The 17945-nt window shown below is 32.1% G+C and overlaps 3 protein-coding genes across 3 annotated transcripts; 2 read left to right on the forward strand and 1 right to left on the reverse strand.

The window, feature by feature from the left end:
- Nucleotides 1-1395: 1395 nt before the first annotated feature.
- On the forward strand, nt 1396-5017 carry LOC110611287 (RNA exonuclease 4). The gene is made up of 9 exons (XM_021751511.2): nt 1396-1512; nt 1621-1696; nt 2136-2214; nt 2584-2665; nt 3462-3570; nt 3949-4037; nt 4150-4214; nt 4324-4402; nt 4582-5017. Exons 1-9 carry the CDS (start codon nt 1432-1434, stop codon nt 4744-4746), a joined length of 825 nt encoding a protein of 274 aa, XP_021607203.1. The 5' UTR covers nt 1396-1431; the 3' UTR covers nt 4747-5017.
- Nucleotides 5018-6744: 1727 nt separating this feature from the next.
- On the forward strand, nt 6745-13242 carry LOC110611290 (transcription elongation factor 1 homolog). The gene is made up of 5 exons (XM_021751513.2): nt 6745-6901; nt 8525-8650; nt 12052-12122; nt 12848-12869; nt 12963-13242. Exons 2-5 carry the CDS (start codon nt 8538-8540, stop codon nt 13033-13035), a joined length of 279 nt encoding a protein of 92 aa, XP_021607205.1. The 5' UTR covers nt 6745-6901; nt 8525-8537; the 3' UTR covers nt 13036-13242.
- Nucleotides 13243-16034: 2792 nt separating this feature from the next.
- On the reverse strand, nt 16035-17547 carry LOC110610592 (UDP-glycosyltransferase 79B6). Its single transcript, XM_021750578.2, has one exon. The coding sequence runs from the start codon at nt 17412-17414 to the stop codon at nt 16035-16037; it is 1380 nt and encodes a 459-aa protein (XP_021606270.1). The 5' UTR covers nt 17415-17547.
- Between the last annotated feature and the right edge of the window lie 398 nt (nt 17548-17945).

Genomic DNA, 17945 nt, shown 5'->3' on the forward strand with positions numbered 1-17945 from the left:
GTTGGAAAGATATATCAACCATTTTCTAATAAGATTCAGGCTTTGAGATGATGGTGAGAAGTCTAGACCACTAGAATGGCAGTTGATGCTGTTGAGATTAAAAAGCTACGAAAATATAATCTTTTGGAAGATGTGATCCCATATGCTCTCTCCACTGCTTCATAAAAGCAGCATATATTCTAATTCCAACTTACCCATAACTTTATTTTTTTACATATAAATATTGTAGCATTCTAACATTCGACATATTATAAATCGATAATAGTAAGAATGATAATTATCTTTGTAATTCAAAAATTAAAATTTTTTAATTTTTTACATACCAAAATTATCAGTTAAATTAATTTCATAATAGTTAAATAAATTCATTATATAAAAAATAAAATGCATGAACATTCTATATAATTATTACGGTCTATATAGATTATAGAAATGGATTCGTTCGACATTCAACTCAATATAAATTAATCGATCTATATCGACTACAAATTATATTATTTATTTATATAATTAAATTATCCGACTTCAACCAAATTATATTAATTTTTGTATCATAGATTATGAAAAGAAAAGATAAAATTGTGCTATTGCATATGGGATCTATGAAAGAAAAGATAAAGTTGTGTCCTCGTGGGATTGAGACTCATAGAAGAAGACGATGGATATTGTTCTCCCGGTTTTTGAATAAGAATTTGTTTCAGGATTTTCAATTTCTTTAAGTTTCATTTTAATTATAAATAATAAATATTTTAAAATTTGGAAATAAAAATATAATATTGTACAAATAATAAATATTTTAACATTTGGAAATAAAAATATAATATTGTATAAATAAAAATTTAAAAATATTATTATATTAGAAATTTTCCAAAAAGTAAACTAATTTAAACTATAAAATTCTAGATTAAATGAAATTATGCTTACTTGAATTTAAAGGGAAAAGCTAAGTGCAACACTCTTATTTTTAAGAGTAAATCAATAAAAATAAAAAAAATAGTAATTTATACTTTTTGAGATCTAACAAAATGAACAGTTTCGTTTTTATTATTTTAATAGAAATTTATAAAATTTTATTTTATTAAATTTAATATTAGAATATAATAATTTAATTTTTTAAATTTTACTTTTTTCTATAACAGTTTAATTTAGTTAATTTTAATATTTTATAAAAATTTAATTCTTATAATTTTAATATTTATAATAATTATTTTTAACTTAAATTAATTTTTTTAATTAATAGTTTAACTAATAATAAATTTAATAAAATAAAAATTGAGAGAGTGAATTGTTTACTATTAAAAAAGTAAAGATTAAATTGTGGGTTTTAGTGGAATCTCAAGGATTATACCGTAAATTGCCCAAAAGAGCGACGGCGTCGTTTGATATGGTATCTTGATAAAAACGTCACGTTCAGGGAAAAGTTGCAGAAAAATGGAAAAGCAGCAACAGAAGAAGAAAAACCCTAAGCAGCAGCAGTTACCGCTCAATCCCAACTGGGCGCAGCTCAAACAAGTATCTCTTTCTCTTTCTTTTAATAAATGTAATTTTCCTGGGCATTCTCCTTGTTATTTATTATCTGAAATCAATGTTTGCTCATGGCACTTCTCTTGGTTTATGCAGACGCTTAAAAACCATGGCTCTAGGCCTTCAAGACCCTCAAATAGTTCAATCTCGGAAGCCCAAAAATCTATATTAGGTAATATTTGTCATTGGACGGTAATTGAAGAAGTTTTTGTTCTCTCCAAAGATTTTTGTCAAGCAACAATGAGTCTCTTTTGCTGTATATTATGATTTTACTTGGTTGGATTTTCAAATTAGAGGGTTTTGTGCCTCTCTTGCTAGTTGGTTGTAATCATGGGACTGGATTTTTTTTTTTTTTTATTCACAAGTGCAGTATTTTACCTTCAGAAGCTAATTGATGACCATCCTTAATTTTGTTCATTATTTTTTGAGTATTAGGTTGGCTTTTGATTCTTGATTTTAAGTTCATTAGATTACTGCTTTAGAAATCTCCACAAGTTTGGCTTTCAACAGAAAGGGAAGAGAGAGAGAAAACACTTTGAGTTTGTAAGATGACTGATTAATCACCTTAACTTCTAACATTACTTGACTTGACATTTGACTTTCTTTTGCAGGGAAGCGAAAAGAGAGACCCAATGAAGAATCTGATGAGTCTCAGCTAAATCCTCTCACTCCAACTAATGATGATTGCAGGTGCTTCATGTTGTGGCATGTCAACATTTCATGCTAAATAAGAATATATCTTTGTAGCACTTCAGTTAAGAGAATGAATTGTGATAGATTTAAGACTATTGTTTGGGAATACACTTTTCTTTTCCTCTATTTTTATAAGGTCACCATAATTTGGTGTATTGTCATTCAATTTGTTTTTAACTTGTGGATGCTCTAGGTTCCATTGAAAATGATGCTACCTCTTTAATTCTGCTGGTGGAAGTAAAGAGAAATGAATTGCACGATTTTTTTAGTCTGTTCTTTATTTATGTTAGTGCTATTCCAATTACACCTTGTCTTCTACTCATTCTCTTGTTTCAAATATCCCTCTTAGCTAACCAATTATCTCAGTCTGACAGATGTGATAGCCATCGATTGTGAAATGGTTGGCATTGGTCAAGGAAACAGAAGCGCTCTTGGACGAGTAACACTGGTATTCATTAGTTGTATTCCTTTTATCTTTTATGCATTTGTTCTTCCAGGTGCTTCTTGTTTTACATTGTTACAGTGTGATTCCAGTTTAACAAGTGCATACTTGGGAATTGGAGATTCACCCTTGCTGATTATATAATCAAATAATGCACAATAAACATCTATCTAGTTGTGGACTTCATGTTTAGTTCATAGTTGCTTGTATGTGTGTGTATATATATGTATGTATGTATGTATGTATGTATGTATGTATGAGGTAATAGTAAAAAGTAAATATCACAATTTAGAACAAGGAAAAGAAATCAAAGACAGAAACAAAGTATTTTTAGCCACTAACGCCAGTTTCATGTTTAGTCATCTTTCTGCAGATTTTTGTGCTTCAACTTAAGTAGGCTTTTGCCTCCATATACCTTTAAGTATGTGTTACACTTTAGCATGATTTGGCATTGCCCAACCTTCTTTAAAAATTTTTTAGGGAGGGGGAGGATTCCTAGTTTACTCTAAATGCACATACATAGTCCAGGCAATTGATCCATAGTTAGGCAAATCATCCTTAATCCTGAGTGGTAAAAGTCTGGCCCACTAATCCATTACCTTTTTATCAGTCTCCTTAGCTCAAGGATATTGCATGTTCTGCAACATGTAGTGTGCAAGTGAGACTTAGGATGCATATGGTGGAAATTAACATTATCTGTTTTGGAACTGTCAAGATCTTGATATTATTAGGTTTATATAGTTCTAATATATCCATGGTGGAATTAACATTGATGAAATGACATTGCTTCAGTTAATGACAGGTAAATCAGTGGGGAAATGTTATATATGATGAGTTTGTTCGCCCAATAGAACGTGTTGTTGACTTCCGTACAAAAATTAGTGGCATTCGACCCCAGCACTTGAGGAAAGGTTGATATTTTTTCTCATCTACTTCAAAATCATCAGCAAGTTGATAGTGGCATAATTTTCATCAGTCCTTTTCTCAGCGCAACCAAATAAAACTATTCTTTGTTGTGCTTCATACCGTCAGCATGTTTTTGAACATGAGAATTTGATTTTATGAAATTTGTAAAGGTTTTCTAAATTTACAAATCTAATTGTGCAAGACTCCATGGTAATATGCGATGGAACGCGATGCATGACATCAGAATAAACCTGTTTCTTAAAATATTGGTGATTAGAAATAGTATTGTAATTATCATTTGTAAGAAGAGTGTGTTTATACCTACACTGGAAGTTACAGACCACCTTGTTAATAATATGTTGATCAGTTGATGCTATTTGCAGCAAAGGATTTCACAACTGTTCAGAAGAAAGTTGCAGAGATTATTAAAGGAAGAGTTCTTGTGGGCCATGCCTTGTCCAATGACCTTAAGGTTTAGTACATCTGATTTTCTGAGTTGGTTGTGTTGACATGATTCTCCCCCCCAAAAAAGTACTTGACTTGTGAAATTAATGAATATGAAGTGCATGTTTTCTTTCTAACAGGCATTGCTATTGAGTCATCCCAAAAAGGACGCGCGGGATACTTCAGAGTATCAACCTTTTCTCAAGTACTACTCTTCACTAAACTTCGTTACTTCTTGAATAAAATTTGCCATAGCATCAACATAGTTTTGCATATCATATGATGGATATTAATAATGAGAATTGGTTAAGCAGGGAGCGACGCAGAAAGGCCCTTCGGCATCTTGCAGCTGAATTTCTTGGTGCAAAAATACAGAATGGAGAGCACTGCCCGGTAAGTTCTTTAGCTTTGTGATGGTGGTTTCTCCTTCTATTTCTGAAGTTTATTTCAAATATGCATCTAAATTTGTTCTATGCCTTCTAATTTATCTATTTAGAGCAAGGCTATCAATTTCATGACTCCAAGCTTGACTCAAGTACTTAACCTTCTTTTTTGAATTGATGTTGTTTCAGATAGAAGATGCTAGAGCAGCAATGCTGCTATACCAGAAAAACAAAAAACAATGGGAGAAGGGAATGAAAGATCAAATGAGACTGAAACAAAAACAGAAGAAGCGCAAGCACAAAAAGAAACCAAAAGTCACCCCGGGAGTTAACAATGTTGCTACTGCATCATAGCATTTGCCGCTGCTGACATATCAGGAGGTGCTTATACGAGTTGAACTCTACTTGGCTGCGATCCAGTAGCTGAGCTTCCGAATGGTTGTGTGAAAGAAGAGGATGCAGCAGTTGACATTTTATCATTCAAAGCATCCAGGGAAACGCATGATATCATGCATTTAAGTAACTGATTTGTTCACATAAATGTTGTCTTTTTGACATTGTAATTTTAATGAAATATAAACTTTTAAGACGTTAGAGCCAACTGAATATAGAGTTTATTTTTAAATTGGTCCCAATAATATCATCCTCCACAACGTTAATCGCAGACAGAAATTTTGAGCATGATGCTAAGCAATTGAGTTGCAAGTTAGCAGCTAATAATATATTTTATCATTAGTCTATTGAGAGTTTAAATAATGATAAAGTATAATTACTTAAATATATAAAGCATATAATTTAATTAATAATTTTTAAAATATAGAGTAAAATTATAAGACACTTATATTTGAATTGACAGTTACTTTGATAAAAAAAATTGACAATTAAAATATATTAATTGACATGTCAATGGTAAATTAGTCATGCGTGTGATTGAATCATACACTCCAATATAATTATTATCATTATTATTATTATTATTATGTTTACATAAGAGCCGAGCCAACAATAGGCAAGGCGCTTTGTTATCCAAAATTTTTTAAATTATTTAGAAGTATTTAGATAATTTTATATAATATAAAAAATTATTATTAAATTTTTACATGTTTAAAAAATTTATTAATTAATTATTATTTTAAAATTATTAAATTAAAATATTTTATATTTTAAAAAAAATAAAATTTTAATTTTTTATTCAATAAATTTTTAACGATTTTTAATACACATGCTATTTAGTTAATGTAATTTTAATCGTTGCATAGTCCTTTCATTCTCTATTGTTTTTAATTTAAATAATTTGGTACTCATTTTAAACTTTCTATTTCAAGTCTTTTATAATTTTTTTTTACTTACTCATTATATAATTTAATTTCAACCTATTTTTATTATTAAAAAGTGATAATTTTTTTATTTATATCAATTAATCACTAATATATTTATGCAATTAAAATTATATATTAAAATATAAATTTAGAGAAAATAAATTTATTTTTTTTAAAATAAAAATATTTTATGAGTAAAGTTAGATTATTTAATGGATTTATAGACTATTTAAATTTTTTTTAAAATTTAAATTTAAAATGTATAATTTAATAGGTAATAAATTAGATAATTTAAATTTAAAAATTTTAAATACAACCATTTCAAAAAAAAATTTAATATAAATAAGTAATTTTTATATTAGACTATTCAAATTAAAAAATTAAAAAATTATTTCTATAAATAATGGTTAGAATATTTAAATTTTAAAAAATTGAATTTTAATAGTATGCAATATATTAAATTATTATGTATTTAAATATTTTTTTTATGATTTTATATGCCATAACTGTGATAAAAAAAAGGTTTTTTTTATAATAAATATTATTAAAAATTGATGAGGTACTGAATGATTAATTAGCGATCTATATTAAAATATATACTTGTAAGTAATGATAATAAAATTATTATAAATATATTTAAATTAGTGAAAAATATATAAAAATAATTATAATTTAATTATAATATTTTATTAACTTTATTAAAAAAATCTTATGAATATTTATTTATTTTATGTATTTTATTTTTTGACAGCTTATTTAAACTAAACTTTTGAATTAAATTTCAGCTGGTTTGCATGTATCTTACTATAATTTTTCTTTGAAAATTTTACAATTAATAGTTGTAAATATCTAACTTTACATTGCCCTTTTTATAACAAAGGTAACTTTAGATTTTTTATTTAAAAATTCTCAAGTCAGAATGAACCTTTTTTTTTTTTGGTAATTCTTCCATATTTTTATTAATTTATTCATTGAATTATGCTATTTTCTTAAAAAGAAAAAGGAAAAAGGAAAAAGAAAGCGCGAGAAAATACGACGGCGTTGACCGGAAACCGTTTTGATTATTTGATCTTTGTAACTGGGAGCGAAGTGTCCAAGGAATTTCAGACTATAAAAACCCTCCTAGTTCTCCATTTCTCTTCTCTTGCTCTCTTTCGATAACCGGTGCTCTCTTCTCTGCTCGGATATAGGTACGTTTTTAATTTTGTGTTTCTGGATTGTTTAGCTTTCTCGAATTAGGGTTTTATTTCTTTTCTTCAAATATTTAGCTGGTTATTTTGCTTTTTTAGAACCCTAGTTTTTTTCAGTTAATTAATCTCGTTTACTAACGCATTCTTGGTTTTTCTTGCTTGTCTTGGTTGTATACTGCATTCGCTTCAACTACGTCATCTCTTCCCTCTTTCTATTTATGCTTTCATCAGAAATCGTTTAGTCTAGTGTGAGTTTGCTTTCTGAGAAAAATTATGAAAGTAAAATAAATAAGCATCTGGGCTTGTAGGTTCATCTTAATCGGCTTTCTTTGAGCTGCCTACATTTATTTAAGGAGAATTTACAAAGAACTATCATTTGGTTTAGTGCCCTTTTCACATAGCATCTTGTGGTTTAATTTAATTTGTAACAAGAAGGCTGTTAGCAAAATGAGGCTGCACCATTAAATATTGTTAGCAAATTATGATTTAATACTTGAGGTTTAGCAAAACGTTTAGTTTAGTCCCTATATTTTAAAAATAAACCTTTTTTTTTTTTACACAAAATATTAAGGGCAAATGGGGGAAATGGGGAAAAGGAAGTCAAGGGCAATACAAGACGTTGAAATTTAATTTTCTGATTTCATGTTTATTAAATTCTTTATTTAATTTTCATTTTATTATTTTCTTTCTTTCAATATAAGATTTGAAATTTATTAAACATACAAGAGTTCTTGTATGATTATATATTTTAGTAATCAATTTGTAAAAATATAAGTATGAGGTTTGACTACAAAACGTGAGGTTTAAATCAAGTGACTTTTTTTGTTAATAGAACAATGTTAAGGATTAAATTTAAAAATATAGAGACTAAAAAGTAGGTTTCAGCGGACCTTAAGGATCAAGTTGTAATCTATCAGCAATATTTAATAGATTTAGAGGGAAAAGCAGCACTTTGCTAACGATGTAAAACCATAAGAGCCTTTTTGTCACAGATTATGATAGAGAATAGGACTTTATATGTAAAAATTCAACACAGAAATAAACAGGAAGAAATTGGAGGAGGAAGACTTGTATTGAAATGATAAGAACAGCCAAATAGGTCTAGGAGATAATTCTCTCCAAGCAGGAAAAGTTCCAGCTCCAATTACAATAAAAAAACACTCAATAATCATCTATTTCCTCCTTATTCCTTTTTATAACTTTTCTGGTACTCATGCCCACGACATGCTGTTGCATAACTAACTCTGGCCTTCCTAATTCTCTGGTATCTTCTTTGATCTTCTCGAATAAATAGCCATGTGCTTCTGGCCCTACCTTTTGGTTGCTTGTTTGTATCAGATTAAGTCGCACAAATCCTTCTTGACAAGGCTCTAAATCACATGTTATATGTATATGTGTGTGTGTGTGTGTTTGTGTGTTGTTCTTTCCCCTTTATTTTGTCATTTGAACTTGTTACATCACACGGTTGTTGTGGGCTCAAACTTGCAAAACTTACCAAACTAAGGTAGAGGAAAACCGTTTTTTCTTTATATTCTAGTGATGCTTTAATAGTTATTGTCTTCCATGTGTGATGGCTAAGATGCATTCTACTGACCTTGAGATTTCATGATTGGTATGGTTCAGATTTGGTTGAAAAATGGGAAAAAGGAAATCAAGGGCAAAGCCTCCACCTAAGAAGCGAATGGACAAGCTTGACACTGTATTTAGTTGTCCTTTCTGCAATCATGGGACGAGTGTTGAATGTCGCATGTAAGTTGCTTTTGTTTCTGAAGTTGCTTTTGTTTCCGATCTCTGATAGAATTCACAAAATTTGCCCGTGTTGATGGGAAATTCTGTGAAAGAACATTTGGTTCCCAATTGATATTTCACCCCAACTTTTGAGGCAATTCTTCTTTTCTTTTGGTTGAATGTTTAATATTTACATCCATGATACTCTTTATGTCTCTTGAAATTCTTTTAGCTTAAACATTATGTTATGATGGAGGAACATTAGGAAGAAATGTGGTATATGAGGTCTGATATTCTCAAGTGTTCAATCTTATGGTCTCATACAGTCTTTCAGAGTACAAGGGAAATTATGAATGAGGTGCTAGCTAGATATTGGTTTTGAAGATAAAAATCTCATATTGATGAAATTATTTTCAAGTGTCTAACATTTGCATATGCAAGGAATATTCTTCCATTGTTTAAACAGAAAGGGAAACTGACATTATCTTGTATAGATGTTATGAACCCAGGTTCTTACTCACAGAAAAGGACAGATATTAGAGAGGAGATACAGAAAGAAAGGAGAGAAGGAATGGAAGAAGAGAGAAAGGAGGAATTCTGCATTTGTCATTAGCTTTTGGAATGACAGAATACAAGTAAAACGCTCTCTAATTCCTACTTGTTAGCTGTAACAGAATAACTGCTCTACCACTTCCTGCCTATTCAGTTCATCTCCTTCTAGTCAACGCCTATTCATAACATTCCCCACCTCTTGAAACTATTCTTGTCCTCAAGAATGAGTAAAGGAACTGACCATGCTTGTTAAATCTGACTGGCTGCCCCAATTTATGAGCAGAAAAATAGGAAACTGAGGAATTGATGTCACTCTTGTTGGTAGTTTCAACATTTTAATGCATGAAATCCTCCCTTGACAGAATGGCATTTTCTTCTTCTGCCTCCACATTTCAAAATGCTTTCTCTTTGAGTATTGCATGCCTAGATGGCCAGAACGCCAATATACTATTCCCAAAATTCCAATACTCTTTTCTACACCCATCTTCTCCAGAAATTTACACATCTCCTTGATTGGAAATATTTTCGATAAAAATACCATTGTTTTCAAAAACTACAACGATTCCAGCATCAAGAAGACTACCTTCAATATCACTTTGATTATAAGCACAAAACCCAATTTCTTTCCTTGGAGAAGATCCCTTCTTTAAAGTGTTGCAATCAGTAAGTCCCACCCTCGTCCCATGTTTTTCTCCTTAAATGTTTCCAAACTCCAATTCTTGAGATTTTGAATCCATGAGGGAAGCTTAGAAAAGTTCTCATTCTCAAAATCCTGTTTATTCTCATTGGTTGCACCATTGACATCAATAGATTCTTTGCCTTAAAAGTAATTGATTCAATTTTAGGCAATATTTGATAAAATTCCATCAGAATTAAAAGGGTTTCCAGACTACCTGGATCCATTGAGTGAGGGCTAACGAATTCCTTAGGAGTGAGTGTGTAATAGCCCTTTGCTCTCAAATCCTCTGTTTTCCATTCTTTTGTTTTCTTCTTTAGGCTTTTTTTCTTCACTGTTACAGATTCCCTTATCCTTATCCCCCATCATAATATTTGTAAAGGCTCACAATTCTTCCTGTTATGCATTTTGCTTTTCGGTGTTCTTCCTCATTTCCTCCTTTAGTAATTAGTCCATTCATCCCTTCTTTGAGTCGCTTGACATTCTTCTGCTTGTTTTCTTGGAAACTATTTGTTCCTCCAATTTCACTGCTCTTTCCATCACTTTGCTAGCTGTAATTCCAACTCCCTAGAACTGAAAATTAATTCAGTACCACCAAATGAAATTTCAAGAAAATAATGCAAGAATTTCAAGGAATGAAGTAGATGGTTGAAGAAGAAAGACGGCTTCTAGAATGGAAAAAACAAACCCTGATTCCTAGGTTCTTGGAAAAGGGAAATCAGACAGGGAAAATATAGGGATAAAGAATCAGAATTTTGAGGAAGAGAGAAAGAAAGAAAGGGTATTTTGCTGAAGAAAAGAAATACAGAATGTTTATTTTAGGCATTTTCCGGAACTTCCAATTTGTCAGGGGGGGGGGACCCTATTTTGAGGGTTCCAGAGGAGGAGAGAAATTAAGGGAAAAAAAGAAAGAAAGAAGCTATTGCAGAAAATTAGAGCAGGAAGAAATAAATATGGATTTCAAGAAAGAAAGGAAGTAGAAAGAGAACAGATTCTGCCGAGAAGAAAGAAACAAGACTAAGATACGGAAAAGAAGAGAAAGAGGAGGGAAGAAATTTCGGGTAAAGAAGGGAAGAAGTTAGAGGGAGAGAAGGAAGAAGAAAATGAGAGAGAAGGTGAACTGAAATAGACCTGGAATTTAGCCCTCCAATTCGTTGGCTCTGATATCAATTTGTTATGAAGCCAGGTTCTTATTCATAGAAAAGAACAGAAATTATAGAGGAGATATATAGAGAAAGGAGAGAAGGAATAGAAGAAGAGACAAAGGTATCTGCCATTCTTATAGCTTTTGGAATGACCAAATACAACACTCTTATTTATACCAATTCCTACTTGTTAGTTGTAACAGAATAACTGATCTGCCTCTTCCTGCCTGTTCAGCTCATCTCCTTCTATTCAACTCATCCCCTATTCATGACAGTAGACCATTTTAATTCTCATTATTGTGACAAAGTAATGTTATAGCCATAAACACCTAGATGGTATAAATTTAATGATGACATTTCTAGTTCTCTCTATTTTGTGTTTTAAATGCTACATCAAAATTCCAATACTGAGTCAGAGACTTTAGGGGTGCAATGGTAGAAGGGGATAGTTATTAAGGATGCAGGGTGCACTAAGATACAAGGGGGGTCATGGAGCATAGATAAAAAGGTGTAGGTGTGCACTGAATCAAGTGTGGCAAAAAAGTTATTGTTATTTTAATTTTGGTTTTTGATCATATATGCTAAATAAATTGTTATCTTTTATTTTATTTTGTTGAAGAGTAGTTCTGTTTTATGATAGTATTGGTAGTATGACAAATTTTATTTATATATTGATATGGTATATTTGGACTATGGGTACTATAGTAGTTTATTTCATTTTATTTTATGTTCTCATAATCTAGCCAAACACATTTAAGAAAATTGAAATTAAAACCAAACAAAGAATGTTATATTTCTAATATTACTTTCCTAAAAGCTAATCTTCCCTAGAAAGTGATTCCGAATGGGAATGCCAAATTCCAGCAACCAACCACCCCAATGGGGGGAAAGGATGCTTGTATTCTCCTCAGCTAATTGGTATTTAGATTTAGTTGAGTTGAGTTGAGCTGTAGGTGTCAGAGGTGGGTGCTATTTTGCTTAAGTTGTGTCCTGATCCATGGCATATCCATTGTTCTCAGAATAATTTGTTTATTTTCACTTGCCTTCAGTGATATGAAGAACTTGATTGGTGAGGCTATATGTGGGATTTGCCAAGAGAGCTTTAGCACTACCATCACAGGTCTGGCATATCTTCTATCTTCTGGATTCCATATTGAATATTGTAAAACAACATTAAGACGCATTGCTTCTAAGCGATTTACAAAGTTTGCATTTAAGGAGATCCATGATTTCAAAAAATGCGATGTCTGTTATCACGTTATGCATACATAATTCCTCATTGACTTCTAGTGGACTTTGCAGTGTCAATATTATTTGGCTGGATAATGAACAAATATATGATGTTTCAGTTGCCCGCTAGTTTTTATTAAGCTAAAAGAATCTAGAGATTTGGCTTGGTTACACTGTTGAGGCATTTGGACCTGGTTTAACGCAGTTATGGTTAAATTCTGAATTGCTTGTACCTCTGCTGTCTAGGAAATGAGAGGAGTGCAACAACATCATATTTTTAGTTGTATGACAGATTAGCGTAAGCCTATTGGGTTGTCTTGATCTGGACAGAACATTAAAGATTACAAATCCATGGGAAAATTTATAGTGTTAGTTTGTATCTGACAAATTTACTGATATGATTTCAGAAATTTGGTGGAGAGTTCTGCTTATTTTGTTGCTTGGATTAGTTCTCTCTCTCTCTCTTATATTCATTTTCTGTGTGTCCTTCCTTGCAAGTTCTCAAGAAGTGTGTATAGCATGAACATTCTGTTTCCTACGATGACTGCCTCTACTTTTCTTGTAATATATGTTGGATGAACTAATAACTATTTTCTATGTTAATGTTATTTGCAGCTTTAACAGAGCCCATAGACATGTAAGTTGAAATGCACATGCTTTGGTTGGATTAGATATAGTATAATATTTGATAGCCACTTCTACTCAACCTGAAGTCTCATTGACGACGCAGATATAGCGAATGGATTGATGAATGTGAAAGGGTGAACAACCTTGAAGATGATGGTGCTTACAGAGCTGATTAGGTGGTTTGTCTGAGAGAAAGGCTTTAAGAAGTCATGTGGGATCCAATCACAAGGACCCTTTGTTTTAGTTGTGAAGTCTACATACGTATGTATAGTAACTATTGGTCCATCCTATGCCTTGATAACATATATTTGAGTTTTAAGGATGAACAACTTGTGCTAAGCTGGCTTTGGTAATAAAAGTGGATAAACTGATGTGCTAGGTTCTATTCACTTGTACAATTATCTAATATTTTAATTCATACTCCATTTTTATTATTTATGATCATTATTAAGATCATCTAATATTTTAATGTTACTAATTCATTAAATTTTAGTTGATATTATCAATTGATATTTATTCATTGAGTAATTCTTATTCCAGAAGTTAATTTTATGCATCTCCCAATTTGTTTCTTCTAGTTAACTCTTAAATAAATTTAAATCATAAATTATAATACATTTTAAAATTCAAATATAATTTTAATAATTAAAAACAAGATGATCATATTTATTTTTTAAAAATTTGTTATTCATTTTCTCCTTCCCGTTTTTATGTATTGTATATATTATAGATTAATTATAAACCATATATGTAGATTATAATTAAAAATTAATTAAAGAAAATAATATGTAAATAAAGAAGCTGAAAGAATTATATCACGGCAATGAAAAGATAAATAGAATGAGAGATTTTGAGACTTTTGAGTATGAAAGAAAGCGAGGAGTGTTCCATGTGATATTTATTTAGAGAGAAGCACTCCAACAAAAAAAAAAGTCAACTATAAAAGTTTAGTGAAAAAAAATTAAAAATTATAAAAGTTTAGTGTAGCATGGTGATTTGGAGAGAAGTGCTCCATGCTATATTGGTGAGAAGTGCATCAACCATTACTAATTATGCAGTAGGCAGAAGTGTTTTACAAATTGATAGTTTGAGAGAGGTACTCCATCATAGAATTTAAAATTTAAATTTAAATTTTAAAGAAATTTTGAATTAAGGAAGAATGTTGAAATTTTAATTTAAAATTTTAAATATTTATTTTGATACTCTATTATTATTTTTATTATTCAAATAAATTATAAAATTTGTTAAAAATTTCATTTTTAATAAGAGAATCCTTAATAGAATTAAGTATTCAATTCTCTACTTTTCTTCTACCTTTCCTTTTCTAATATTATGACTCAAATTCTCAAAGATCCCATTTCTCATGATGCGGGTTTTTCAGGCAGGAGAGGGCCTATCAGAAGTACTGGCTTTTCATACTGCTGCGCAAGGTATTCAACGAAAGGACCCTCGATTTCATACAAGTCCTAATTGCAATAGCATCACTTTGTTTCTTGCTTGCAACCAATCGCTCATAAAATGACATCCCACTCCTAGACTCCAAATACTTCAGCTTCCGCAGCCTCATCGGGCCGTGGCACCACTTTGGAAGAATGGTAACCTGGAGGTGTCTGCATCATCTCTTCAAAAGCCATGCCCTTAATCATCTTCCTATAAGGCACCACACGAAGAGCTTTTAAAGCAGCAGATACGATACTATACGAAATGAACCTGAAGGCTGAAGCCTAATTCTTGACCAAAAGAAGCAACCTAGAAGGCAAAATCATAGAGCACAAACTGAGGCTTGATAGCAGCTAAAATGGGTTTAACTTGATCTTTTGTTTGGTCTATGGCTGTGCAAAGATACTTCTGAAGAGAAAAGGGTATGTCGGCAGATGTTTCAGTACCGAAAGGAAGATCATCCACATGGGAGATGATCAGAGGAAAGAAGTGAATGAGATTAGGATATAGGTTGATATGTGTTAGCTTCGGCGTTGCTCCGATGGGCAATAGAAATGAGACTGTATCCTCTTTTAGCAAGCTTGTTGGCCAGGTGAAGGTATGGTATGAAATGCCCATAAGTAAACCATGGAAACATGGCTACATGATTTGAGCTCATAGTGTTTGCCATTGATTTTCCAAGGCCTAAGTTTCTCATTCAGATAAGCTAAGCATGGGTACCTATTATATATGAGGGAAAATTCTTAACAATTTTTTTTTTCCGAGTATCATTAACCTACTTAAATATTTCATATAACTCTATATTACGTTTAACTATATATAAATTTAAAATAATAAAATATTTAAATTTAATATTATATTAAAATTTGTAAAACTCTAATCAATTTTATCACTTATAGGCGGTCAAACTCCCTTTTAATAAATAAGTTTGAGTGAAAATTAAATATTTTTTAACACCAAAACTAAAAAAAAAAAACCCGAAACAACAGCCACAACCTAGAGGAACTGGAAAGAAATCAATGTTCCTTCCCTTCCTCGCGGACCCAACATCAACATGGATGGATGCAGCATGATAAGCTCAGAGAACACCATGAACTCCTCATCGTTATAAGCCATGTATGGTCAGAGCACTCGTAAAAAATCCAGAGCACAATGAGATCTTCAAACCCTAGAATACCAGCTGTGGTATCATCAAGACCAGCTGGTGCTCAGCTGCATTTTCTCTTCAGTTTCTAAACCATTGCTCCTGCAGATTGTCGGTTCTACAACAGCGGCGGCTGCATGGTTAAGACTCGGTACCATCTTCTCTTTTGATACACGTACCAGGTGTTATAACTAAGAAAATAACTAAAACACTTGAACAAATGATCTGATGATGTTGATACATATAGTGAGCTTAATATTTTTTTGTATACTTGTAATATGCTTTTTTTTTCAAAATACTATTATTAAACAAGTGGCTTGTATGTTCTAAGTATCTTTTTTACAATAATATACTTGAAAATTGAATTTAAAATTTTCATAAAGGTGAACGAAAAATAATTATTTTAGATCAGACAACTTTAATACTAAATGAATTACTGCATTTTGATATATATTTTCCCCCCTTTGTTCTTCTAATATATTGTATGTAAATATGAAATAAATTAAAACACAAAGATCTTACTAATCAAACTAAAATGAATAGAATCTATCTACAATAATTATAAAAAGAAAATCCTAGTGGAGGGAATAATTAGTTAACAAGTTCATGCATACTTTGTATAAATTTATCAACATAACCAGTCATAAACCCATTGTTTACCAGCATATCCCTCCATTTTCTGTGATTCTCCTTCAGCCTTAAACTCGTTTCACTGCCTTTATCCATCACAGACTTTATGGATTTGCTTACGTTCTCCTTGGAAAACCACCCACTCTCCTCTCTCACCACCTCCACCGCCACCTGCAACTCTTCAGCCATGAACCTTGTGTTCAAGATTTGGTCACCCAAATGTGGCACCAATACTATTTGACAATCACTCATCAAAGCTTCCCACATTGATCCGAACCCACAATGGCTCACAAAACATCCTACTGATGGGTGCTCTAGGACCTTTAACTGCTGTACCCATCCGCCCCAAACCACTCCTCTACCTCTAACTCTCTCTTCGAAGGCTTCCGGCAGTGCTTCTTCCACCGTCGAGGTACCCACCGGTGGCTTTAAGGCCACTAAAAAGGGCAAACCTGTTAATTCAAGCCCTAGAACCAGTTCTTGAAACTGATTTTTCTCTAGAACAATTTGACTTCCAAATGCACAGAAAACTACTGAACCTGGTTGAAACCCACTTAGCCATTTAACCCACCGATCCTCTAGTGGTATTTTAGGCGGCTCCGGCAACACAGGTCCGGTTAGAAACACCCGCTTTCCATATTGACTCCCAATGTATTCACAAAATTTTCCTTCGGTTTCATCGCAAGTTCTCATAGCTAAAGCATCACTTTCTTTCATTGCTTTGGAGATCCTCTCGTGAAACGTTATTCCCTCACCGAAAGGCTGAGATACAAATAACAATGAGCGCACTTCATGGCCACGAAAAACAATAGCCGACGAAGGATACCCGGTGGGTGGCACTAACAACTCAGCCTCGGTAATGGGTCTGTCTTTAGGCACATTACGTGCAGGAACTAACACTATTGCAATGGCTGCAGCCGAAACTACAGAGTAGTTAATGGCCTTAATGCCAAACGCTTTGGTTATCTCCGGCACCCAATGGGCTACATCATAAATAATCAACTTAGGCTTGGTGTCACGTACTACCCTTTCGACTTGGTCGCGAGTACGATCCATAGCTGCAGCAAGCAAATGAACGAATTGGATGGGTATGTCAGAAGCGGTCTGGGTGCCGGGAGGGAGACCGTCGACGTGAGGGACGGTGAGAGGGTGGAAGGTGATGAGATGAGGATAAAGATTCAAGTGTTGTAGTTGTTGTATAGCTTTGTTGGGAAGCAAGAAGGTGGAGGAGCAACCTTTCTCTGCAAGCTTGTTAGAAAGGTGGAGGAATGGAGTCATGTGGCCAAAAGCAAACCACGGGAACATGATTAGATGAAAATTGGACTTCTTGGGGTGACTCATTTTCTTACAGCAGGGCAGAGTTTCTTGGTGGATTTAGATGTAGTTCATGGTGATCGTAATTTGGAAGGCTAACAGAAACAATGGCAGAAAAGGGAAATTTATTAGAGGAATTGGATGAGATAAAAGAGTGGGTGATGATGGAGATGAAGAAGCAAACAAATTATGTTGTGTACTAAAATTTGTCCGTGTAGATGGGTTTGTCTCCGCAATCTTGGGAGAAGTCTTTGACTTGACTTCAACCAATAAGCCGAGTGTTTTTCGAGTAGTATGGCCAAATTTACATCCAACAATAGTATATATCGATTATTCAAAAAAATTCTAACTATTATAATTTTTTGTTTTTGGTGTTCGGTAATAATTGTTTCATGTATAACATTATCTTGTCCTTTTTATTTAAATTAAATTGAATTATTTTTTTTTCTATTTATGACCTATTTAATTTAATAGTTAAATATAATTGATAACTAAGATTTTATTTGAATGGGTAACTTAATTAAGAAATTTACAATTTCCAAAAAATATTAAAATTTT

This window comes from Manihot esculenta, chromosome 3, assembly GCF_001659605.2.
Source record: "Manihot esculenta cultivar AM560-2 chromosome 3, M.esculenta_v8, whole genome shotgun sequence".
NCBI classification, from domain to species: domain Eukaryota; kingdom Viridiplantae; phylum Streptophyta; class Magnoliopsida; order Malpighiales; family Euphorbiaceae; genus Manihot; species Manihot esculenta.

What these genes read in the sequence shown, in the direction of transcription:
- LOC110611287 (XM_021751511.2), top strand. Translation starts at nt 1,432, where the DNA reads ATGGAAAAGCAGCAACAGAAGAAGAAAAACCCTAAGCAGCAGCAGTTA. An exon ending in ACCCCAGCACTTGAGGAAAG is followed by an intron (nt 3,571 to 3,948) that starts GTTGATATTTTT and finishes TGCTATTTGCAG; the next exon opens with CAAAGGATTTCACAACTGTT. An exon ending in AGAATGGAGAGCACTGCCCG is followed by an intron (nt 4,403 to 4,581) that starts GTAAGTTCTTTA and finishes ATGTTGTTTCAG; the next exon opens with ATAGAAGATGCTAGAGCAGC.
- LOC110611290 (XM_021751513.2), top strand. Translation starts at nt 8,538, where the DNA reads ATGGGAAAAAGGAAATCAAGGGCAAAGCCTCCACCTAAGAAGCGAATG. An exon ending in CTTTAGCACTACCATCACAG is followed by an intron (nt 12,123 to 12,847) that starts GTCTGGCATATC and finishes TGTTATTTGCAG; the next exon opens with CTTTAACAGAGCCCATAGAC. An exon ending in TTAACAGAGCCCATAGACAT is followed by an intron (nt 12,870 to 12,962) that starts GTAAGTTGAAAT and finishes TTGACGACGCAG; the next exon opens with ATATAGCGAATGGATTGATG.
- LOC110610592 (XM_021750578.2), bottom strand. Translation starts at nt 17,414, where the DNA reads ATGAGTCACCCCAAGAAGTCCAATTTTCATCTAATCATGTTCCCGTGG.